The sequence below is a fragment of the Pleurodeles waltl genome, chromosome 9 (assembly GCF_031143425.1).
Source record: "Pleurodeles waltl isolate 20211129_DDA chromosome 9, aPleWal1.hap1.20221129, whole genome shotgun sequence".
In the NCBI taxonomy this organism is placed as follows: Eukaryota; Metazoa; Chordata; class Amphibia; order Caudata; family Salamandridae; genus Pleurodeles; species Pleurodeles waltl.
The window spans coordinates 645,824,415-645,850,389 of record NC_090448.1 but is presented as its reverse complement, the minus strand read 5'-3'; the positions used below and the strand labels follow the sequence as shown (position 1 = coordinate 645,850,389).

At 36.7% G+C, this 25,975-nt stretch overlaps 1 protein-coding gene across 1 annotated transcript in view; it reads left to right on the top strand.

Moving 5' to 3' along the window:
- LOC138259722 (mucin-2-like) overlaps positions 1-25,975 on the top strand; it is a 256,782-nt gene that overhangs the window by 107,344 nt on the left and 123,463 nt on the right. The window contains exons 21-27 of the mRNA XM_069207617.1: positions 2,576-2,704; positions 6,406-6,534; positions 10,251-10,379; positions 14,097-14,225; positions 17,942-18,070; positions 21,788-21,916; positions 25,628-25,756. Of these exons, the coding sequence (XP_069063718.1) occupies positions 2,576-2,704; positions 6,406-6,534; positions 10,251-10,379; positions 14,097-14,225; positions 17,942-18,070; positions 21,788-21,916; positions 25,628-25,756 (903 nt within the window). The remainder of the gene's footprint in view (positions 1-2,575; positions 2,705-6,405; positions 6,535-10,250; positions 10,380-14,096; positions 14,226-17,941; positions 18,071-21,787; positions 21,917-25,627; positions 25,757-25,975) is intronic.

The following is a 25,975-nucleotide window of genomic DNA, read 5'->3' as shown; positions in this document are numbered from 1 at the left end:
GGGAAGAAATTCAATGTAGTTTAAGTTTAAGACCACTACTTGTGTCAACAATGACTGATTATGATCTCTCCAAGAATTTGGGTGAAGGTTGACTTTGCTCACTTCAACTGCCAGTTTAGTCAGATTCCATGCTAGTGCCAGCAAGTGGTGTTACTAACAATGAAAATAAATTTGTAGAACATGTTATTTGAAAACTGTTTTATGTACAAAATACAAGGTAGTAACTTACTTCCATGATTAAACACCATCTGCACGGAATATATCTTTGGATGGAAATCCATATCAGTGAAGTAATCTTAATTGTGACTCATGATTAAACACCGTCTACAAGAAGCATATCCTTGGAGGGAAATGCACTTCAGTGAAGTAATCTCAATTGTGCTCCAAGAAAGACACACTTTTGCTAAGGACAATTCATTGTTCTGCTAACAGAAGCATTCTCAGATGCGACTAAGGAGGATTTTGGTTTGGATCATTTATGAATACTTCACAAGAAGTTCACATCACATTGTGCTATACGTAAATTGATTTTTCACTCAGATAAGATTTATTATAGATTTCAGTAAGGACCTTGTTGAAATTTTTTTTTTTTTTAAATAATTGTATTAAAACCATTCAACTCGGTATTATGTATGTGCTTCAAACCCACTCTGAGTCAGGATAACACAGATATTGGATCTATAAAAGCATCAATACTATCTGATTCATCATCCTTCCTCTTTTCTATTCCAGCGAACCTGTAGCAAATTGACCTTGGCTTTGACATCCATCCTGGAAGTGAATATAATAGATTTCTTTATTTTTCCAAATTGTTCAAATAGTGTTCAATATACTATTCCTTTCATACTATTGAAATGTAGCATTTCATGACTGAGTTAGATAACTACTGCTGAGTCTGCTTCTTCAAACTGAGATGTTTCTCGTCTTTTCAAAGGTTTTCTAGTATCGGAGTGAACTTTCATAAACTGGTTTGAACTTGTCATCAGTATGACAATCATCTTCCTAGTGCTTGTTGCATGAATCACAATAGAGGGAGTGTGCTCCACATATGCATTGTTGCCTCTGCACTTGTCTACTAACCACACCTAATGTTTACACTAGGTGTATTAGTGGCCAAAGGAGACTTAACGAACTTGTGGAAATACTCATCCAAAATATTGTCAAGGTGTTACATAGTGTACACATGCTAGGTAGTAGTGTAAAACGCCTATAAGACTACATACTTCTAAATAAAAACAGAGTGTGGCAACATTGCAACCTGCCAGCATTCTAATGCATGTTCTTACAGATGATGAGAACTGGGATACACCTAAGTTATTCATCCATCTCTGTTTCCTCTTGTAAACAGAATACTCAAATTGCAGTAGGACTTAGTAGTGGGAGTGTTACTGTATGCGTCTCCTATGGGTTACTCTCTTGTTACTTGAAAATATTATTTACTCTGGTAGCAGTCAGATGTAGTCAAGTGAATGCTTAGTGCCCCTCTCAATTGTGACCAGGTTTTTATAATATATGTAGTGATTTACCATTTGTATATATTTGTTTTCTCATCCCTTTGTGTTTCTATATGTTTTGTATAATCTGTGCCTGCTGTGATTGATTTAGAAGTTTTACCGCTTGCTTTTTGGTCAGGATTGATTTCAGGACTTATTTTCTTGCCACCATTCTCTGACTGCTCTTTGAGACATAATCATTTTCCTGTCTGAGCACTATATTTAGTAGGGTCCGGTGAAATATTGTGGGAGAAGCTTTAGTCCTTTCTGACTTTTAATCATTATTTAACTTAGAAATCGTGATGAGTAGTTTTACTATTGTTTTTACAAGTATAGGCCTAAAATTGCAAAAATCAAGATCATCCATGACAGAAATCAAGGAGCTGAGTTGAGGGAGTTACTATAGATATTAAGCACCACTTAATTTCTTTTTCTCTATTTTCTTCTGCATCTTAAGAACTTTACACTTCTCTTGCATCTTTGAATGTTTGATAAGAGCAAAAGCCCAAGTTGCCCAGTTTCAAGATTTACCAGACTATTCGCTTGTCTCAAACTGTCACTGGATCAAAACAGCTGCAAGAGAAGAATCAAACAGCTAGCATAGACAGAGGAGGAAAATACCCACAAAACAAGATAAATGCCCGGAACAGGAGAAAATAATGTCATGTTTCCATTCAGAGAGTAATAGTTTCAGGGAAGCAGGGGTTGCAGAAGGAACACTTATGATGCCATCAAAGTGTAGATTCACAGATCCATTCCTCTCTTGTGTCTTTGAACATTTGTTTAGAGGCAGAATTTCAGGCAACAGATGTCCGAAGATTACATAACCTTTAAACTTCTGTCACTCAGCCTTTGAACTTCAAACACAGCAGTGATAGAGACTAATAATAACTCAGATGCCATATGGCTGTTCTACAGACAGGGTCTTCATGTAAGCAGGTTTTTCAGTAGCGGCAGTTCAACTATGTGCATAGTGCATGATCCAAAGTTTGCTCCTCAGAGGGTGAAAGTGTATTTTCTAGTCTTTATCTATTGATTTCATGTATAACCTTTGTACATGAGGACTCTGCTCTTTCATACAGGTCATGAAACAACTACGACAAATTCTACTAACATCTCTGCAGCACCAAGCATCACAGCCAGCCCAACAACTATGTCAACCATGGTGACTAATCAAACCACTCCTACATATTCTACCACCACCACTTCAGGTAATGCTTTGCAATCACATTGATGTATTTTTATAATATCACTCAAAATACACATACTTAGGGGTTCCACAACTGCTTAGTGCATTATTTCCAAAATCATGTTTTCAGTCAGCATTTCAATTGGCATCCTATTCAAGCAAAGGAATTCTGAAGATAATTACATACGTAAAAGTATTTATGTTGCACCTTTAAAGATGAAACAATGGAAGGCATCTATCTTTGCAACTATTACAATTATATAATATGAGAAAAGCACAGAAAGCACTTATTTTTATTCTTAAATCTTACCTACAAGAGGATTATTCTCTACCATGCGGACTGCACGACCCTCATATTTTAATTTATATGTTAATAATTTTTTAGGCAAAAGTAATGTCATTGCGGTGTCTGCTGAAGTGAATTATTATTACAGAGCCAATCATATTTTACAAGATTTTACTTCAAATTTGCAAAGCGCAGTGAAAGCATAAGTTTCTGCACAGATCTTCCTGTGTACGTGAGGGTGGTTCCGATACAAAGAAAGCAATGATTTCATTGGCAACACGATATAAGGCAGGATTTGAATGTTTTGTCCCCAGTTTACCACCACTGGGAGAGTTCCCTCCTTCTGCTCCATATTTATCCTCTCCTTCATGGTCAGGGTCTTATGGAAGTGTCAGGGGAAATAAAGTAAGTCATTTCATTCCCTGTTGAGAGGATCTTCACTTGTAACTAGTCCACAATCTGAGGCTATTTAGAAAACATGAGATCCACCAGCCTTCGACAGTGAGGTTGTGATATGAGCAGTTGTAAGTTCATGGGATCTGATACTTTAAGCATACGAGAAGTGACCAAAATAACCTGAGTCAAATTGCCATCCTTTTGTTGCTGTAGTAATTTGTTATACACTAGGTAAGCACGGACTAGCAATGATTAGTCATATCAAAGCAAATTAGCCACAGTGGCAGAAGAACAAAGGAGCTAAACTTGTGTGACATATCATGCAGAAGAAGTTTCTGCAACTCACTGTCTTATCCTGGAAAACCTGGAGTTGTCCATATCTATTAGATCCAAAGGTGTTTGTTGTTATTGGTGGCCAAAAATCCATATGACCAAGGCCTTAAAGTTGTGACGCCTAAACATTCTGGGAAGAAATTCAATGTAGTTTAAGTTTAAGACCACTACTTGTGTCAACAATGACTGATTATGATCTCTCCAAGAATTTGGGTGAAGGTTGACTTTGCTCACTTCAACTGCCAGTTTAGTCAGATTCCATGCTAGTGCCAGCAAGTGGTGTTACTAACAATGAAAATAAATTTGTAGAACATGTTATTTGAAAACTGTTTTATGTACAAAATACAAGGTAGTAACTTACTTCCATGATTAAACACCATCTGCACGGAATATATCTTTGGATGGAAATCCATATCAGTGAAGTAATCTTAATTGTGACTCATGATTAAACACCGTCTACAAGAAGCATATCCTTGGAGGGAAATGCACTTCAGTGAAGTAATCTCAATTGTGCTCCAAGAAAGACACACTTTTGCTAAGGACAATTCATTGTTCTGCTAACAGAAGCATTCTCAGATGCGACTAAGGAGGATTTTGGTTTGGATCATTTATGAATACTTCACAAGAAGTTCACATCACATTGTGCTATACGTAAATTGATTTTTCACTCAGATAAGATTTATTATAGATTTCAGTAAGGACCTTGTTGAAATTTTTTTTTTTTTTTAAATAATTGTATTAAAACCATTCAACTCGGTATTATGTATGTGCTTCAAACCCACTCTGAGTCAGGATAACACAGATATTGGATCTATAAAAGCATCAATACTATCTGATTCATCATCCTTCCTCTTTTCTATTCCAGCGAACCTGTAGCAAATTGACCTTGGCTTTGACATCCATCCTGGAAGTGAATATAATAGATTTCTTTATTTTTCCAAATTGTTCAAATAGTGTTCAATATACTATTCCTTTCATACTATTGAAATGTAGCATTTCATGACTGAGTTAGATAACTACTGCTGAGTCTGCTTCTTCAAACTGAGATGTTTCTCGTCTTTTCAAAGGTTTTCTAGTATCGGAGTGAACTTTCATAAACTGGTTTGAACTTGTCATCAGTATGACAATCATCTTCCTAGTGCTTGTTGCATGAATCACAATAGAGGGAGTGTGCTCCACATATGCATTGTTGCCTCTGCACTTGTCTACTAACCACACCTAATGTTTACACTAGGTGTATTAGTGGCCAAAGGAGACTTAACGAACTTGTGGAAATACTCATCCAAAATATTGTCAAGGTGTTACATAGTGTACACATGCTAGGTAGTAGTGTAAAACGCCTATAAGACTACATACTTCTAAATAAAAACAGAGTGTGGCAACATTGCAACCTGCCAGCATTCTAATGCATGTTCTTACAGATGATGAGAACTGGGATACACCTAAGTTATTCATCCATCTCTGTTTCCTCTTGTAAACAGAATACTCAAATTGCAGTAGGACTTAGTAGTGGGAGTGTTACTGTATGCGTCTCCTATGGGTTACTCTCTTGTTACTTGAAAATATTATTTACTCTGGTAGCAGTCAGATGTAGTCAAGTGAATGCTTAGTGCCCCTCTCAATTGTGACCAGGTTTTTATAATATATGTAGTGATTTACCATTTGTATATATTTGTTTTCTCATCCCTTTGTGTTTCTATATGTTTTGTATAATCTGTGCCTGCTGTGATTGATTTAGAAGTTTTACCGCTTGCTTTTTGGTCAGGATTGATTTCAGGACTTATTTTCTTGCCACCATTCTCTGACTGCTCTTTGAGACATAATCATTTTCCTGTCTGAGCACTATATTTAGTAGGGTCCGGTGAAATATTGTGGGAGAAGCTTTAGTCCTTTCTGACTTTTAATCATTATTTAACTTAGAAATCGTGATGAGTAGTTTTACTATTGTTTTTACAAGTATAGGCCTAAAATTGCAAAAATCAAGATCATCCATGACAGAAATCAAGGAGCTGAGTTGAGGGAGTTACTATAGATATTAAGCACCACTTAATTTCTTTTTCTCTATTTTCTTCTGCATCTTAAGAACTTTACACTTCTCTTGCATCTTTGAATGTTTGATAAGAGCAAAAGCCCAAGTTGCCCAGTTTCAAGATTTACCAGACTATTCGCTTCTCTCAAACTGTCTCTGGATCAAAACAGCTGCAAGAGAAGAATCAAACAGCTAGCATAGACAGAGGAGGAAAATACCCACAAAACAAGATAAATGCCCGGAACAGGAGAAAATAATGTCATGTTTCCATTCAGAGAGTAATAGTTTCAGGGAAGCAGGGGTTGCAGAAGGAACACTTATGATGCCATCAAAGTGTAGATTCACAGATCCATTCCTCTCTTGTGTCTTTGAACATTTGTTTAGAGGCAGAATTTCAGGCAACAGATGTCCGAAGATTACATAACCTTTAAACTTCTGTCACTCAGCCTTTGAACTTCAAACACAGCAGTGATAGAGACTAATAATAACTCAGATGCCATATGGCTGTTCTACAGACAGGGTCTTCATGTAAGCAGGTTTTTCAGTAGCGGCAGTTCAACTATGTGCATAGTGCATGATCCAAAGTTTGCTCCTCAGAGGGTGAAAGTGTATTTTCTAGTCTTTATCTATTGATTTCATGTATAACCTTTGTACATGAGGACTCTGCTCTTTCATACAGGTCATGAAACAACTACGACAAATTCTACTAACATCTCTGCAGCACCAAGCATCACAGCCAGCCCAACAACTATGTCAACCATGGTGACTAATCAAACCACTCCTACATATTCTACCACCACCACTTCAGGTAATGCTTTGCAATCACATTGATGTATTTTTATAATATCACTCAAAATACACATACTTAGGGGTTCCACAACTGCTTAGTGCATTATTTCCAAAATCATGTTTTCAGTCAGCATTTCAATTGGCATCCTATTCAAGCAAAGGAATTCTGAAGATAATTACATACGTAAAAGTATTTATGTTGCACCTTTAAAGATGAAACAATGGAAGGCATCTATCTTTGCAACTATTACAATTATATAATATGAGAAAAGCACAGAAAGCACTTATTTTTATTCTTAAATCTTACCTACAAGAGGATTATTCTCTACCATGCGGACTGCACGACCCTCATATTTTAATTTATATGTTAATAATTTTTTAGGCAAAAGTAATGTCATTGCGGTGTCTGCTGAAGTGAATTATTATTACAGAGCCAATCATATTTTATAAGATTTTACTTCAAATTTGCAAAGCGCAGTGAAAGCATAAGTTTCTGCACAGATCTTCCTGTGTACGTGAGGGTGGTTCGAATACAAAGAGAGCAATGATTTCATTGGCAACACGATATAAGGCAGGATTTTAATGTTTTGTCCCCAGTTTACCACCACTGTGAGAGTTCCCTCCTTCTGCTCCATATTTATCCTCTCCTTCATGGTCACGGTCTTATGGAAGTGTCAGGGGAAATAAAGTAAGTCATTTCATTCCCTGTTGACAGGATCTTCACTTGTAACTAGTCCTCAATCTGAGGCTATTTAGAAAACAGGAGAACTCTATAAGATCCACCAGCCTTCGACAGTGAGGTTGTGATATGAGCAGTTGTAAGTTCATGGGATCTGATACTTTAAGCATACGAGAAGTGACCACAATAACCTGAGTCAAATTGCCATCCTTTTGCTGCTGTAGTAATTTGTTATACACTAGGTAAGCAGAGACTAGCAATGATTAGTCATAACAAAGCAAATTAGCCACAGTGGCAGAAGAACAAAGGAGCTAAACTCTTGTGACATATCATGCAGAAGAAGTTTCTGCAACTCACTGTCTTATCCTGAAAAACCTGGAGTTGCCCATATCTATTAGATCCAAAGGTGTTTGTTGTTATTGGTGGCCAAAAATCCATATGACCAAGGCCTTAAAGTTGTGACGCCTAAACATTCTGGGAACACATTCAATGTAGTTTAAGTTTAAGACCACTACTTGTGTCAACAAGGATTGATTGTGATTTCTCCAAGAATCTGGGTGAAGGTTGACTTTGCTCACTTCAACTGCCAGTTTACTCAGATTCCATGCTAGTCCCAGCAAGTGGTGTTACTAACAATGAAAAGAAATTTGTAGAACATGTGATTTGAAAACTGTTTTATGTACAAAATACAAGGTAGTAACTTACTTCCATGATTAAAGACCATCTGCACAGAAGATATCTTTGAATGGAAATCCATATCAGTGAAGTAATCTTAATTGTGACTCATGATTAAACACCGTCTGCAAGAAGCATATCCTTGGAGGGAAATGCACTTCAGTGAAGTAATCTCAATTGTGCTCCAAGAAAGACACACTTTTGCTAAGGACAATTCATTGTTCTGCTAACAGAAGCATTCTCAGATGCAACTAAGGAGGATTTTGGTTTGGATCATTTATGAATACTTCACAAGAAGTTCACATCACATTGTGCTATACGTAAATTGATTTTTCACTCAGATAAGATTTATTATAGATTTCAGTAAGGACCTTGTTGAAAAATAAATTACTAAAAAAATAATTGTATTAAAACCATTCAACTCGGTATTATGTATGTGCTTCAAACCCACTCTGAGTCAGGATAACACAGATCTTGGATCTATAAAAGCATCAATACTATCTGATTCATCATCCTTTCTCTTTTCTATTCCAGAGAACCTGTAGCAAATTGACCTTGGCTTTGACATCCATCCTGGAAGTGAATATAATAGATTTTTTTATTTTTCCAAATTGTTCAAATAGTTTTCAATATACTATTCCTTTCATACTATTGAAATGTAGTATTTTATGACTGAGTTAGATAACTAGTGCTGAGTCTGCTTCTTCAAACTGAGAAGTTTCTCATCTTTTCAAAGGTTTTCTAGTATCGGTGTGAACTTTCATAAACTGGTTTGAACTTGTCATCAGTCTGATAATCATCTTCCTAGTGCTTGTTGCATGAATCACAATAGAGGGAGTGTGCTCCACATATGCATTGTTGCCTCTGCACTTGTCTACTAACCACACCTAATGTTTACACTAGGTGTATTAGTGGCCAAAGGAGACTTAACATACTTGTGGAAATACTCATCCAAAATATTGTCAAGGCGTTACATAGTGTACACATGCCAGGTAGTAGTGTAAAACGCCTATAAGGCTACATACTTCTAAATAAAAACAGAGTGTGGCAACATTGCAACCTGCCAGCATTCTAATGCATGTTCTTACAGATGATGAGATCTGGGATAAACTTAAGTTATTCATCCATCTCTGTTTCCTCTTGCAAACAGAATACTCAAATTGCAGTAGGACTTAGTAGTGGGAGTGTTACTCTGAGTATGTGTCTCCTATGGGTTACTCTCTTGTTAGTTGAAAATATTATTTACCCTGGTAGCAGTCAGATGTAGTCAGGTGAATGCTTAGTGCCCCTCTCAATTGTGACCAGGTTTTTATAATATATGTAGTGATTTACCATTTGTATATATTTGTTTTCTCATCCCTTTGTGTTTCTATATGTTTTGTATAATCTGTGCCTGCTGTGATTGATTTAGAAGTTTTACCGCTTGCTTTTTGGTCAGGATTGATTTCAGGACTTATTTTCTTGCCAGCATTCTCTGACTGCTCTTTGAGACATAATCATTTTCCTATCTGAGCACTATATATAGTAGGGTCCGGTGAAATATTGTGGGAGAAGCTTTAGTCCTTTCTGACTTTTAATCATTATTTAACTTAGAAATCGCGATGAGTAGTTTTACTATTATTTTTACAAGTATAGGCCTAAAATTGCAAAAATCAAGATCATCCATGACAGAAATCAAGGAGTTGAGTTGAGGGAGTTACTATAGATATTAAGCACCACTTAATTTCTTTTTCTCTATTTTCTTCTGCATCTTTAGAACTTTGCACTTCTCTTGCATCTTTGAATGTTTGATAAGAGCAAAATCCCAAGTTGCCCAGTTTCAAGATTTACCAGACTATTCGCTTGTCTCAAACTGTCTCTGGATCAAAACAGCTGCAAGAGAAGAATCAAACAGCTAGCATAGACAGAGGAGGAAAATACCCACAAAACAAGATAAATGCCCGGAACAGGAGAAAATAATGTCATGTTTCCATTCAGAGAGTAATAGTTTCAGGGAAGCAGGGGTTGCAGAAGGAACATTTATGATTCCATCAAAGTGTAGATTCATAGATCCATTCCTCTCTTGTGTCTTTGAACATTTGTCTAGAGGCAAAATTTCAGGCAGTAGATGTCCGAAGATTACATAACCTTTAAACTTCTGTCACTCAGCCTTTGAACTTCAAACACAGCAGTGATAGAGAGTAATAATAACTCAGATGCCATATGGCTGTTCTACAGACAGGGTCTTCATGTAAGCAGATTTTTCAGTAGCAGCAGTTCAACTATGTGCATAGTGCATGATCCAAAGTTTGCTCCTCAGAGGGTGAAAGTGTATTTTCTAGTCTTTATCTATTGATTTAATGTATAACCTTTGTACATGAGGACTCTGCTCTTTCATACAGGTCATGAAACAACTACGACAAATTCTACTAACATCTCTGCAGCACCAAGCATCACAGCCAGCCCAACAACTATGTCAACCATGGTGAATAATCAAACCACTCCTACATATTCTACCACCACCACTTCAGGTAATGCTTTGCAATCACATTGATGTATTTTTATAATATCACTCAAAATACACATACTTAGGGGTTCCACAACTGGTTAGTGCATTATTTCCAAAATCATGTTTTCAGTCAGCATTTCAATTGGCATCCTGTTCAAGCAAAGGAATTCTGAAGATAATTACATACGTAAAAGTATTTATGTTGCACCTTCAAAGATGAAACAATGGAAGGCATCTATCTTTGCAACTATTACAATTATATAATATGAGAAAAGCACAGAAAGCACTTATTTTTATTCTTAAATCTTACCTACAAGAGGATTATTCTCTACCATGCGGACTGCACGACTCTCATATTTTAATTTATATGTTAATAATTTTTTAGGCAAAAGTAATGTCATTGCGGTGTCTGCTGAAGTGAATTATTATTACAGAGACAACCATATTTTATAAGATTTTACTTCAAATTTGCAAAGCGCAGTGAAAGCATAAGTTTCTGCACAGATCTTCCTGTGTACGTGAGGGTGGTTCCGATACAAAGAGAGCAATGATTTCATTGGCAACACGATATAAGGCAGGATTTGAATGTTTTGTCCCCAGTTTACCACCACTGTGAGAGTTCCCTCCTTCTACCCCATATTTATCCTCTCCTTCATGGTCAGGGTCTTATGGAAGTGTCAGGGGAAATAAAGTAAGTCATTTCATTCCCTGTTGAGAGGATCTTCACTTGTAACTAGTCCACAATCTGAGGCTATTTAGAAAACATGAGAACTCTATAAGATCCACCAGCCTTCGACAGTGAGGTTGTGATATGAGCAGTTGTAAGTTCATGGGATCTGATACTTTAAGCATACGAGAAGTGACCACAATAACCTGAGTCAAATTGCCATCCATTTGCTGCTGTAGTAATTTGTTATACACTAGGTAAGCAGAGACTAGCAATGATTAGTCATAACAAAGCAAATTAGCCACAGTGGCAGAAGAACAAAGGAGCTAAACTCTTGTGACATATCATGCAGAAGAAGTTTCTGTAACTCACTGTCTTATCCTGAAAAACCTGGAGTTGCCCATATCAATTAGATCCAAAGGTGTTTGTTGTTATTGGTGGCCAAAAATCCATATGACCAAGGCCTTAAAGTTGTGACGCCTAAACATTCTGGGAAGACATTCAATGTAGTTTTAAGTTTAAGACCACTACTTGTGTCAACAATTACTGATTGTGATCTCTCCAAGAATCTGGGTGAAGGTTGACTTTGCTCACTTCAACTGCCACTTTACTCAGATTCCATGCTAGTCCCAGCAAGTGGTGTTACTAACAATGAAAAGAAATTTGTAGAACATGTGATTTGAAAACTGTTTTATGTACAAAATACAAGGTAGTAACTTACTTCCATGATTAAACACCATCTGCACAGAAGATATCTTTGGATGGAAATCCATATCAGTGAAGTAATCTTAATTGTTACTCATGATTAAACACCGTCTGCAAGAAGCATATCCTTGGAGGGAAATGCACTTCAGTGAAGTAATCTCAATTGTGCTCCAAGAAAGACACACTTTTGCTATGGACAATTCATTGTTCTGCTAACAGAAACATTCTCAGATGCAACTAAGGAGGATTTTAGTTTGGATCATTTATGAATACTTCACAAGAAGTTCACATCACATTGTGCTATACGTAAATTGATTTTTCACTCAGAAAAGATTTATTATAGATTTCAGTAAGGACCTTGTTGAACAATAAATTACTAAAAAAATAATTGTATTAAAACCATTCAACTCGGTATTATATATGTGCTTCAAACCCACTCTGAGTCAGGATAACACAGATCTTGGATCTATAAAAGCATCAATACTATCTGATTCATCATCCTTCCTTTTTTCTATTCCAGCGAACCTGTAGCAAATTGACCTTGGCTTTGACATCCATCCTGGAAGTGAATATAATAGATTTATTTATTTTTCCAAATTGTTCAAATAGTTTTCAATATACTATTCCTTTCATACTATTGAAATGTAGCATTTCATGACTGAGTTAGATAACTAGTGCTGAGTCTGCTTCTTCAAACTGAGAAGTTTCTCATCTTTTCAAAGGTTTTCTAGTATCGGAGTGAACTTTCATAAACTGGTTTGAACTTGTCATCAGTCTGACAATCATCTTCCTAGTGCTTGTTGCATGAATCACAATAGAGGGAGTGTGCTCCACATATGCATTGTTGCCTCTGCGCTTGTCTACTAACCACACCTAATGTTTACACTAGGTGTATTAGTGGCCAAAGGAGACTTAACGTACTTGTGGAAATACTCATCCAAAATATTGTCAAGGCGTTACATAGTGTACACATGCCAGGTAGTAGTGTAAAACGCCTATAAAACTACATACTTCTAAATAAAAACAGAGTGTGGCAACATTGCAACCTGCCAGCATTCTAATGCATGTTCTTACAGATGATGAGATCTGGGATAAACTTAAGTTATTCATCCATCTCTGTTTCCTCTTGCAAACAGAATACTCAAATTGCAGTAGGACTTAGTAGTGGGAGTGTTACTGTGGGTATGTGTCTCCTATAGGTTACTCTGTTGTTAGTTGAAAATATTATTTACCCTGGTAGCAGTCAGATGTAGTCAGGTGAATGCTTAGTGCCCCTCTCAATTGTGACCAGGTTTTTATAATATATGTAGTGATTTACCATTTGTATATATTTGTTTTCTCATCCCTTTGTGTTTCTATATGTTTTGTATAACCTGTGCCTGCTGTGATTGATTTAGAAGTTTTACCGCTTGCTTTTTGGTCAGGATTGATTTCAGGACTTATTTTCTTGCCACCATTCTCTGACTGCTCTTTGAGACATAATCATTTTCCTGTCTGAGCACTATATTTAGTAGGGTCCGGTGAAATATTGTGGGAGAAGCTTTAGTCCTTTCTGACTTTTAATCATTATTTAACTTAGAAATCGTGATGAGTAGTTTTACTATTGTTTTTACAAGTATAGGCCTAAAATTGCAAAAATCAAGATCATCCATGACAGAAATCAAGGAGCTGAGTTGAGGGAGTTACTATAGATATTAAGCATCACTTAATTTCTTTTTCTCTATTTTCTTCTGCATCTTAAGAACTTTGCACTTCTCTTGCATCTTTGAATGTTTGATAAGAGCAAAAGCCCAAGTTGCCCAGTTTCAAGATTTACCAGACTATTCGCTTGTCTCAAACTGTCTCTGGATCAAAGCAGCTGCAAGAGAAGAATCAAACAGCTAGCATAGACAGAGGAGGAAAATACCCACAAAACAAGATAAATGCCCGGAACAGGAGAAAATAATGTCATGTTTCCATTCAGAGAGTAAAAGTTTCAGGGAAGCAGGGGTTGCAGAAGGAACACTTATGATGCCATCAAAGTGTAGATTCCCAGATCCATTCCTCTCTTGTGTCTTTGAACATTTGTTTAGAGGCAGAATTTCAGGCAACAGATGTCCGAAGATTACATAACCTTTAAACTTCTGTCACTCAGCCTTTGAACTTCAAACACAGCAGTGATAGAGAGTAATAATAACTCAGATGCCATATGGCTGTTCTACAGACAGGGTCTTCATGTAAGCAGATTTTTCAGTAGCGGCAGTTCAACTATGTGCATAGTGCATGATCCAAAGTTTGCTCCTCAGAGGGTGAAAGTGTATTTTCTAGTCTTTATCTATTGATTTCATGTATAACCTTTGTACATGAGGACTCTGCTCTTTCATACAGGTCATGAAACAACTACGACAAATTCTACTAACATCTCTGCAGCACCAAGCATCACAGCCAGCCCAACAACTATGTCAACCAGGGTGACTAATCAAACCACTCCTACATATTCTACCACCACCACTTCAGGTAATGCTTTGCAATCACATTGATGTATTTTTATAATATCACTCAAAATACACATACTTAGGGGTTCCACAACTGCTTAGTGCATTATTTCCAAAATCATGTTTTCAGTCAGCATTTCAATTGGCATCCTATTCAAGCAAAGGAATTCTGAAGATAATTACATACGTAAAAGTATTTAGGTTGCACCTTCAAAGATGAAACAATGGAAGGCATCTATCTTTGCAACTATTACAATTATATAATATGAGAAAAGCACAGAAAGCACTTATTTTTATTCTTAAATCTTACCTACAAGAGGATTATTCTCTACCATGCGGACTGCACGACTCTCATATTTTAATTTATATGTTAATAATTTTTTAGGCAAAAGTAATGTCATTGCGGTGTCTGCTGAAGTGAATTATTATTACAGAGCCAACCATATTTTATAAGATTTTACTTCAAATTGGCAAAGCGCAGTGAAAGCATAAGTTTCTGCACAGATCTTCCTGTGTACGTGAGGGTGGTTCCGATACAAAGAGAGCAATGATTTCATTGGCAACACGATATAAGGCAGGATTTGAATGTTTTGTCCCCAGTTTACCACCACTGTGAGAGTTCCCTCCTTCTGCTCCATATTTATCCTCTCCTTCATGGTCAGGGTCTTATGGAAGTGTCAGGGGAAATAAAGTAAGTCATTTCATTCCCTGTTGAGAGGATCTTCACTTGTAACTAGTCCTCAATCTGAGGCTATTTAGAAAACAGGAGAACTCTATAAGATCCACCAGCCTTCGACAGTGAGGTTGTGATATGAGCAGTTGTAAGTTCATGGGATCTGATACTTTAAGCATACAAGAAGTGACCACAATAACCTGAGTCAAATTGCCATCCTTTTGCTGCTGTAGTAATTTGTTATACACTAGGTAAGCAGAGACTAGCAATGATTAGTCATAAGAAAGCAAATTAGCCACAGTGGCAGAAGAACAAAGGAGCTAAACTCTTGTGACATATCATGCAGAAGAAGTTTCTGCAACTCACTGTCTTATCCTGAAAAACCTGGAGTTGCCCATATCTATTAGATCCAAAGGTGTTTGTTGTTATTGGTGGCCAAAAATCCATATGACCAAGGCCTTAAAGTTGTGACGCCTAAACATTCTGGGAAGACATTCAATGTAGTTTAAGTTTAAGACCACTACTTGTGTCAACAATGATTGATTGTGATCTCTCCAAGAATCTGGGTGAAGGTTGACTTTGCTCACTTCAACTGCCAGTTTACTCAGATTCCATGCTAGTCCCAGCAAGTGGTGCTACTAACAATGAAAAGAAATTTGTAGAACATGTGATTTGAAAACTGTTTTATGTACAAAATACAAGGTAGTAACTTACTTCCATGATTAAACACCATCTGCACAGAAGATATCTTTGAATGGAAATCCATATCAGTGAAGTAATCTTAATTGTGACTCATGATTAAGCACCGTCTGCAAGAAGCATATCCTTGGAGGGAAATGCACTTCAGTGAAGTAATCTCAATTGTGCTCCAAGAAAGACACACTTTTGCTAAGGACAATTCATTGTTCTGCTAACAGAAGCATTCTCAGATGCAACTAAGGAGGATTTTGGTTTGGATCATTTATGAATACTTCACAAGAAGTTCACATCACATTGTGCTATACGTAAATTGATTTTTCACTCAGATAAGATTTATTATAGATTTCAGTAAGGACCTTGTTGAAAAATAAATTACTAAAAAAATAATTGTATTAAAACCATTCAACTCGGTATTATGTATGTGCTTCAAACCCACTCTGAGTCAGGATAACACAGATCTTGGATCTATAAAAGCATCAATACTATCTGATTCATCATCCTTCCTCTTTTCTATTCCAGCGAACCTGTAGCAAATTGACCTTGGCTTTGACATTCATCCTGGAAGTGAATATAATAGATTTATTTATTTTTCCAAATTGTTCAAATAGTTTTCAATATACTATTCCTTTCATACTATTGAAATGTAGCATTTCATGACTGAGTTAGATAACTAGTGCTGAGTCTGCTTCTTCAAACTGAGAAGTTTCTCATCTTTTCAAAGGTTTTCTAGTATCGGAGTGAACTTTCATAAACTGGTTTGAACTTGTCATCAGTCTGATAATCATCTTCCTAGTGCTTGTTGCATGAATCACAATAGAGGGAGTGTGCTCCACATATGCATTGTTGCCTCTGCACTTGTCTACTAACCACACCTAATGTTTACACTAGGTGTATTAGTGGCCAAAGGAGACTTAACGTACTTGTGGAAATACTCATCCAAAATATTGTCAAGGCGTTACATAGTGTACACATGCCAGGTAGTAGTGTAAAACGCCTATAAAACTACATACTTTTAAATAAAAACAGAGTGTGGCAACATTGCAACCTGCCAGCATTCTAATGCATGTTCTTACAGATGATGAGATCTGGGATAAACTTAAGTTATTCATCCATCTCTGTTTCCTCTTGCAAACAGAATACTCAAATTGCAGTAGGACTTAGTAGTGGGAGTGTTACTGTGGGTATGTGTCTCGTATGGGTTACTCTCTTGTTAGTTGAAAATATTATTTACCCTGGTAGCAGTCAGATGTAGTCAGGTGAATGCTTAGTGCCCCTCTCAATTGTGACCAGGTTTTTATAATATATGTAGTGATTTACCATTTGTATATATTTGTTTTCTCATCCCTTTGTGTTTCTATATGTTTTGTATAATCTGTGCCTGCTGTGATTGATTTAGAAGTTTTACCGCTTGCTTTTTGGTCAGGATTGATTTCAGGACTTATTTTCTTGCCACCATTCTCTGACTGCTCTTTGAGACATAATCATTTTCCTGTCTGAGCACTATATTTAGTAGGGTCCAGTGAAATATTGTGGGAGAAGCTTTAGTCCTTTCTGACTTTTAATCATTATTTAACTTAGAAATCGTGATGAGTAGTTTTACTATTGTTTTTACAAGTATAGGCCTAAAATTGCAAAAATAAAGATCATCCATGACAGAAATCAAGGAGCTGAGTTGAGGGAGTTACTATAGATATTAAGCACCACTTAATTTCTTTTTCTCTATTTTCTTCTGCATCTTAAGAACTTTGCACTTCTCTTGCATCTTTGAATGTTTGATAAGAGCAAAAGCCCAAGTTGCCCAGTTTCAAGATTTACCAGACTATTTGCTTGTCTCAAACTGTCTCTGGATCAAAACAGCTGCAAGAGAAGAATCAAACAGCTAGCATAGACAGAGGAGGAAAATACCCACAAAACAAGATAAATGCCCGGAACAGGAGAAAATAATGTCATGTTTCCATTCAGAGAGTAATAGTTTCAGGGAAGCAGGGGTTGCAGAAGGAACACTTATGATGCCATCAAAGTGTAGATTCACAGATCCATTCCTCCCTTGTGTCTTTGAACATTTGTTTAGAGGCAGAATTTCAGGCAACAGATGTCCGAAGATTACATAACCTTTAAACTTCTGTCACTCAGCCTTTGAAGTTCAAACACAGCAGTGATAGAGAGTAATAATAACTCAGATGCCATATGGCTGTTCTACAGACAGGGTCTTCATGTAAGCAGATTTTTCAGTAGCGGCAGTTCAACTATGTGCATAGTGCATGATCCAAAGTTTGCTCCTCAGAGGGTGAAAGTGTATTTTCTAGTCTTTATCTATTGATTTCATGTATAACCTTTGTACATGAGGACTCTGCTCTTTCATACAGGTCATGAAACAACTACGACAAATTCTACTAACATCTCTGCAGCACCAAGCATCACAGCCAGCCCAACAACTATGTCAACCATGGTGACTAATCAAACCACTCCTACATATTCTACCACCACCACTTCAGGTAATGCTTTGCAATCACATTGATGTATTTTTATAATATCACTCAAAATACACATACTTAGGGGTTCCACAACTGGTTAGTGCATTATTTCCAAAATCATGTTTTCAGTCAGCATTTCAATTGGCATCCTGTTCAAGCAAAGGAATTCTGAAGATAATTACATATGTAAAAGTATTTCGGTTGCACCTTCAAAGATGAAACAATGGAAGGCATCTATCTTTGCAACTATTACAATTATATAATATGAGAAAAGCACAGAAAGCACTTATTTTTATTCTTAAATCTTACCTACAAGAGGATTATTCTCTACCATGCGGACTGCACGACTCTCATATTTTAATTTATATGTTAATAATTTTTTAGGCAAAAGTAATGTCATTGCGGTGTCTGCTGAAGTGAATTATTATTACAGAGACAACCATATTTTATAAGATTTTACTTCAAATTTGCAAAGCGCAGTGAAAGCATAAGTTTCTGCACAGATCTTCCTGTGTACGTGAGGGTGGTTCCGATACAAAGAGAGCAATGATTTCATTGGCAACACGATATAAGGCAGGATTTGAATGTTTTGTCCCCAGTTTACCACCACTGTGAGAGTTCCCTCCTTCTACCCCATATTTATCCTCTCCTTCATGGTCAGGGTCTTATGGAAGTGTCAGGGGAAATAAAGTAAGTCATTTCATTCCCTGTTGAGAGGATCTTCACTTGTAACTAGTCCACAAGCTGAGGCTATTTAGAAAACATGAGAACTCTATAAGATCCACCAGCCTTCGACAGTGAGGTTGTGATATGAGCAGTTGTAAGTTCATGGGATCTGATACTTTAAGCATACGAGAAGTGACCACAATAACCTGAGTCAAATTGCCATCCATTTGCTGCTGTAGTAATTTGTTATACACTAGGTAAGCAGAGACTAGCAATGATTAGTCATAACAAAGCAAATTAGCCACAGTGGCAGAAGAACAAAGGAGCTAAACTCTTGTGACATATCATGCAGAAGAAGTTTCTGTAACTCACTGTCTTATCCTGAAAAACCTGGAGTTGCCCATATCAATTAGATCCAAAGGTGTTTGTTGTTATTGGTGGCCAAAAATCCATATGACCAAGGCCTTAAAGTTGTGACGCCTAAACATTCTGGGAAGACATTCAATGTAGTTTTAAGTTTAAGACCACTACTTGTGTCAACAATTACTGATTGTGATCTCTCCAAGAATCTGGGTGAAGGTTGACTTTGCTCACTTCAACTGCCACTTTACTCAGATTCCATGCTAGTCCCAGCAAGTGGTGTTACTAACAATGAAAAGAAATTTGTAGAACATGTGATTTGAAAACTGTTTTATGTACAAAATACAAGGTAGTAACTTACTTCCATGATTAAACACCATCTGCACAGAAGATATCTTTGGATGGAAATCCATATCAGTGAAGTAATCTTAATTGTTACTCATGATTAAACACCGTCTGCAAGAAGCATATCCTTGGAGGGAAATGCACTTCAGTGAAGTAATCTCAATTGTGCTCCAAGAAAGACACACTTTTGCTATGGACAATTCATTGTTCTGCTAACAGAAACATTCTCAGATGCAACTAAGGAGGATTTTAGTTTGGATCATTTATGAATACTTCACAAGAAGTTCACATCACATTGTGCTATACGTAAATTGATTTTTCACTCAGAAAAGATTTATTATAGATTTCAGTAAGGACCTTGTTGAACAATAAATTACTAAAAAAATAATTGTATTAAAACCATTCAACTCGGTATTATATATGTGCTTCAAACCCACTCTGAGTCAGGATAACACAGATCTTGGATCTATAAAAGCATCAATACTATCTGATTCATCATCCTTCCTTTTTTCTATTCCAGCGAACCTGTAGCAAATTGACCTTGGCTTTGACATCCATCCTGGAAGTGAATATAATAGATTTATTTATTTTTCCAAATTGTTCAAATAGTTTTCAATATACTATTCCTTTCATACTATTGAAATGTAGCATTTCATGACTGAGTTAGATAACTAGTGCTGAGTCTGCTTCTTCAAACTGAGAAGTTTCTCATCTTTTCAAAGGTTTTCTAGTATCGGAGTGAACTTTCATAAACTGGTTTGAACTTGTCATCAGTCTGATAATCATCTTCCTAGTGCTTGTTGCATGAATCACAATAGAGGGAGTGTGCTCCACATATGCATTGTTGCCTCTGCACTTGTCTACTAACCACACCTAATGTTTACACTAGGTGTATTAGTGGCCAAAGGAGACTTAACGTACTTGTGGAAATACTCATCCAAAATATTGTCAAGGCGTTACATAGTGTACACATGCCAGGTAGTAGTGTAAAACGCCTATAAAACTACATACTTTTAAATAAAAACAGAGTGTGGCAACATTGCAACCTGCCAGCATTCTAATGCATGTTCTTACAGATGATGAGATCTGGGATAAACTTAAGTTATTCATCCATCTCTGTTTCCTCTTCCAAACAGAATACTCAAATTGCAGTAGGACTTAGTAGTGGGAGTGTTACTGTGGGTATGTGTCTCGTATGGGTTACTCTCTTGTTAGTTGAAAATATTATTTACCCTGGTAGCAGTCAGATGTAGTCAGGTGAATGCTTAGTGCCCCTCTCAATTGTGACCAGGTTTTTATAATATATGTAGTGATTTACCATTTTTATATATTTGTTTTCTCATCCCTTTGTGTTTCTATATGTTTTGTATAATCTGTGCCTGCTGTGATTGATTTAGAAGTTTTACCGCTTGCTTTTTGGTCAGGATTGATTTCAGGACTTATTTTCTTGCCACCATTCTCTGACTGCTCTTTGAGACATAATCATTTTCCTGTCTGAGCACTATATTTAGTAGGGTCCGGTGAAATATTGTGGGAGAAGCTTTAGTCCTTTCTGACTTTTAATCATTATTTAACTTAGAAATCATGATGAGTAGTTTTACTATTGTTTTTACAAGTATAGGCCTAAAATTGCAAAAATCAAGATCATCCATGACAGAAATCAAGGAGCTGAGTTGAGGGAGTTACTATAGATATTAAGCACCACTTAATTTCTTTTTCTCTATTTTCTTCTGCATCTTAAGAACTTTGCACTTCTCTTGCATCTTTGAATGTTTGATAAGAGCAAAAGCCCAAGTTGCCCAGTTTCAAGATTTACCAGACTATTCGCTTGTCTCAAACTGTCTCTGGATCAAAACAGCTGCAAGAGAAGAATCAAACAGCTAGCATAGACATTGGAGGAAAATACCCACAAAACAAGATAAATGCCCGGAACAGGAGAAAATAATGTCATGTTTCCATTCAGAGAGTAATAGTTTCAGGGAAGCAGGGGTTGCAGAAGGAACACTTATGATGCCATCAAAGTGTAGATTCACAGATCCATTCCTCCCTTGTGTCTTTGAACATTTGTTTAGAGGCAGAATTTCAGGCAACAGATGTCCGAAGATTACATAACCTTTAAACTTCTGTCACTCAGCCTTTGAACTTCAAACACAGCAGTGATAGAGAGTAATAATAACTCAGATGCCATATGGCTGTTCTACAGACAGGGTCTTCATGTAAGCAGATTTTTCAGTAGCGGCAGTTCAACTATGTGCATAGTGCATGATCCAAAGTTTGCTCCTCAGAGGGTGAAAGTGTATTTTCTAGTCTTTATCTATTGATTTCATGTATAACCTTTGTACATGAGGACTCTGCTCTTTCATACAGGTCATGAAACAACTACGACAAATTCTACTAACATCTCTGCAGCACCAAGCATCACAGCCAGCCCAACAACTATGTCAACCATGGTGACTAATCAAACCACTCCTACATATTCTACCACCACCACTTCAGGTAATGCTTTGCAATCACATTGATGTATTTTTATAATATCACTCAAAATACACATACTTAGGGGTTCCACAACTGCTTAGTGCATTATTTCCAAAATCATGTTTTCAGTCAGCATTTCAATTGGCATCCTTTTCAATCAAAGGAATTCTGAAGATAATTACATACGTAAAAGTATTTAGGTTGCACCTTCAAAGATGAAACAATGGAAGGCATCTATCTTTGCAACTATTACAATTATATAATATGAGAAAAGCACAGAAAGCACTTATTTTTATTCTTAAATCTTACCTACAAGAGGATTATTCTCTACCATGCGGACTGCACGACTCTCATATTTTAATTTATATGTTAATAATTTTTTAGGCAAAAGTAATGTCATTGCGGTGTCTGCTGAAGTGAATTATTATTACAGAGCCAACCATATTTTATAAGATTTTACTTCAAATTGGCAAAGCGCAGTGAAAGCATAAGTTTCTGCACAGATCTTCCTGTGTACGTGAGGGTGGTTCCGATACAAAGAGAGCAATGATTTCATTGGCAACACGATATAAGGCAGGATTTGAATGTTTTGTCCCCAGTTTACCACCACTGTGAGAGTTCCCTCCTTCTGCTCCATATTTATCCTCTCCTTCATGGTCAGGGTCTTATGGAAGTGTCAGGGGAAATAAAGTAAGTCATTTCATTCCCTGTTGAGAGGATCTTCACTTGTAACTAGTCCTCAATCTGAGGCTATTTATAAAACAGGAGAACTCTATAAGATCCACCAGCCTTCGACAGTGAGGTTGTGATATGAGCAGTTGTAAGTTCATGGGATCTGATACTTTAAGCATACGAGAAGTGACCAAAATAACCTGAGTCAAATTGCCATCCTTTTGTTGCTGTAGTAATTTGTTATACACTAGGTAAGCACGGACTAGCAATGATTAGTCATATCAAAGCAAATTAGCCACAGTGGCAGAAGAACAAAGGAGCTAAACTTGTGTGACATATCATGCAGGAGAAGTTTCTGCAACTCACTGTCTTATCCTGAAAAACCTGGAGTTGTCCATATCTATTAGATCCAAAGGTGTTTGTTGTTATTGGTGGCCAAAAATCCATATGACCAAGGCCTTAAAGTTGTGACGCCTAAACATTCTGGGAAGAAATTCAATGTAGTTTAAGTTTAAGACCACTACTTGTGTCAACAATGACTGATTATGATCTCTCCAAGAATTTGGGTGAAGGTTGACTTTGCTCACTTCAACTGCCAGTTTAGTCAGATTCCATGCTAGTGCCAGCAAGTGGTGTTACTAACAATGAAAATAAATTTGTAGAACATGTTATTTGAAAACTGTTTTATGTACAAAATACAAGGTAGTAACTTACTTCCATGATTAAACACCATCTGCACGGAATATATCTTTGGATGGAAATCCATATCAGTGAAGTAATCTTAATTGTGACTCATGATTAAACACCGTCTACAAGAAGCATATCCTTGGAGGGAAATGCACTTCAGTGAAGTAATCTCAATTGTGCTCCAAGAAAGACACACTTTTGCTAAGGACAATTCATTGTTCTGCTAACAGAAGCATTCTCAGATGCGACTAAGGAGGATTTTGGTTTGGATCATTTATGAATACTTCACAAGAAGTTCACATCACATTGTGCTATATGTAAATTGATTTTTCACTCAGATAAGATTTATTATAGATTTCAGTAAGGACCTTGTTGAAAAATAAATTACTAAAAAAATAATTGTATTAAAACCATTCAACTCGGTATTATGTATGTGCTTCAAACCCACTCTGAGTCAGGATAACACAGATCTTGGATCTATAAAAGCATCAATACTATCTGATTCATCATCCTTCCTCTTTTCTATTCCAGCGAACCTGTAGCAAATTGACCTTGGCTTTGACATCCATCCTGGAAGTGAATATAATAGATTTATTTATTTTTCCAATTGTTCAAATAGTGTTCAATATACTATTCCTTTCATACTATTGAAATGTAGCATTTCATGACTGAGTTAGATAACTACTGCTGAGTCTGCTTCTTCAAACTGAGAAGTTTCTCGTCTTTTCAAAGGTTTTCTAGTATCGGAGTGAACTTTCATAAACTGGTTTGAACTTGTCATCATTATGACAATCATCTTCCTAGTGCTTGTTGCATGAATCACAATAGAGGGAGTGTGCTCCACATATGCATTGTTGCCTCTGCACTTGTCTACTAACCACACCTAATGTTTACACTAGGTGTATTAGTGGCCAAAGGAGACTTAACGAACTTGTGGAAATACTCATCCAAAATATTGTCAAGGCGTTACATAGTGTACACTTGCTAGGTAGTAGTGTAAAACGCCTATAAGACTACATACTTCTAAATAAAAACAGAGTGTGGCAACATTGCAACCTGCCAGAATTCTAATGCATGTTCTTACAGATGATGAGAACTGGGATACACCTAAGTTATTTATCCATCTCTGTTTCCTCTTGTAAACAGAATACTCAAATTGCAGTAGGACTTAGTAGTGGGAGTGTTACTGTATGCGTCTCCTATGGGTTACTCTCTTGTTAGTTGAAAATATTATTTACCCTGGTAGCAGTCAGATGTAGTCAAGTGAATGCTTAGTGCCCCTCTCAATTGTGACCAGGTTTTCATAATATATGTAGTGATTTACCATTTGTATATATTTGTTTTCTCATCCCTTTGTGTTTCTATATGTTTTGTATAATCTGTGCCTGCTGTGATTGATTTAGAAGTTTTACCGCTTGCTTTTTGGTCAGGATTGATTTCAGGACTTATTTTCTTGCCACCATTCTCTGACTGCTCTTTGAGACATAATCATTTTCCTGTCTGAGCACTATATTTAGTAAGGTAAGGTGAAATATTGTGGGAGAAGCTTTAGTCCTTTCTGACTTTTAATCATTATTTAACTTAGAAATCGTGATGAGTAGTTTTACTATTGTTTTTACAAGTATAGGCCTAAAATTGCAAAAATCAAGATCATCCATGACAGAAATCAAGGAGTTGAGTTGAGGGAGTTACTATAGATATTAAGCACCACTTAATTTCTTTTTCTCTATTTTCTTCTGCATCTTAAGAACTTTGCACTTCTCTTGCATCTTTGAATGTTTGATTAGAGCAAAAGCCCAAGTTGCCGAGTTTCAAGATTTACCAGACTATTCGCTAGTCTCATACTGTCTCTGGATCAAAACAGCTGCAAGAGAAGAATCAAACAGCTAGCATAGACAGAGGAGGAAAATACCCACAAAACAAGATAAATGCCCGGAACAGGAGAAAATAATGTCATGTTTCCATTCAGAGAGTAATAGTTTCAGGGAAGCAGGGGTTGCAGAAGGAACACTTATGATGCCATCAAAGTGTAGATTCACAGATCCATTCCTCTCTTGTGTCTTTGAACATTTGTTTAGAGGCAGAATTTCAGGCAACAGATGTCCGAAGATTACATAACCTTTAAGCTTCTGTCACTCAGCCTTTGAACTTCAAACACAGCAGTGATAGAGAGTAATAATAACTCAGATGCCATATGGCTGTTCTACAGACAGGGTCTTCATGTAAGCAGATTTTTCAGTAGCGGCAGTTCAACTATGTGCATAGTCCATGATCCAAAGTTTGCTCCTCAGAGGGTGAAAGTTTATTTTCTAGTCTTTATCTATTGATTTCATGTATAACCTTTGTACATGAGGACTCTGCTCTTTGATACAGGTCATGAAACAACTACGACAAATTCTACTAACATCTCTGCAGCACCAAGCATCACAGCCAGCCCAACAACTATGTCAACCATGGTGACTAATCAAACCACTCCTACATATTCTACCACCACCATTTCAGGTAATGCTTTGCAATCACATTGATGTATTTTTATAATATCACTCAAAATACACATACTTAGGGGTTCCACAACTGCTTAGTGCATTATTTCCAAAATCATGTTTTCAGTCAGCATTTCAATTGGCATCCTATTCAAGCAAAGGAATTCTGAAGATAATTACATACGTAAAAGTATTTAGGTTGCACCTTCAAAGATGAAACAATGGAAGGCATCTATCT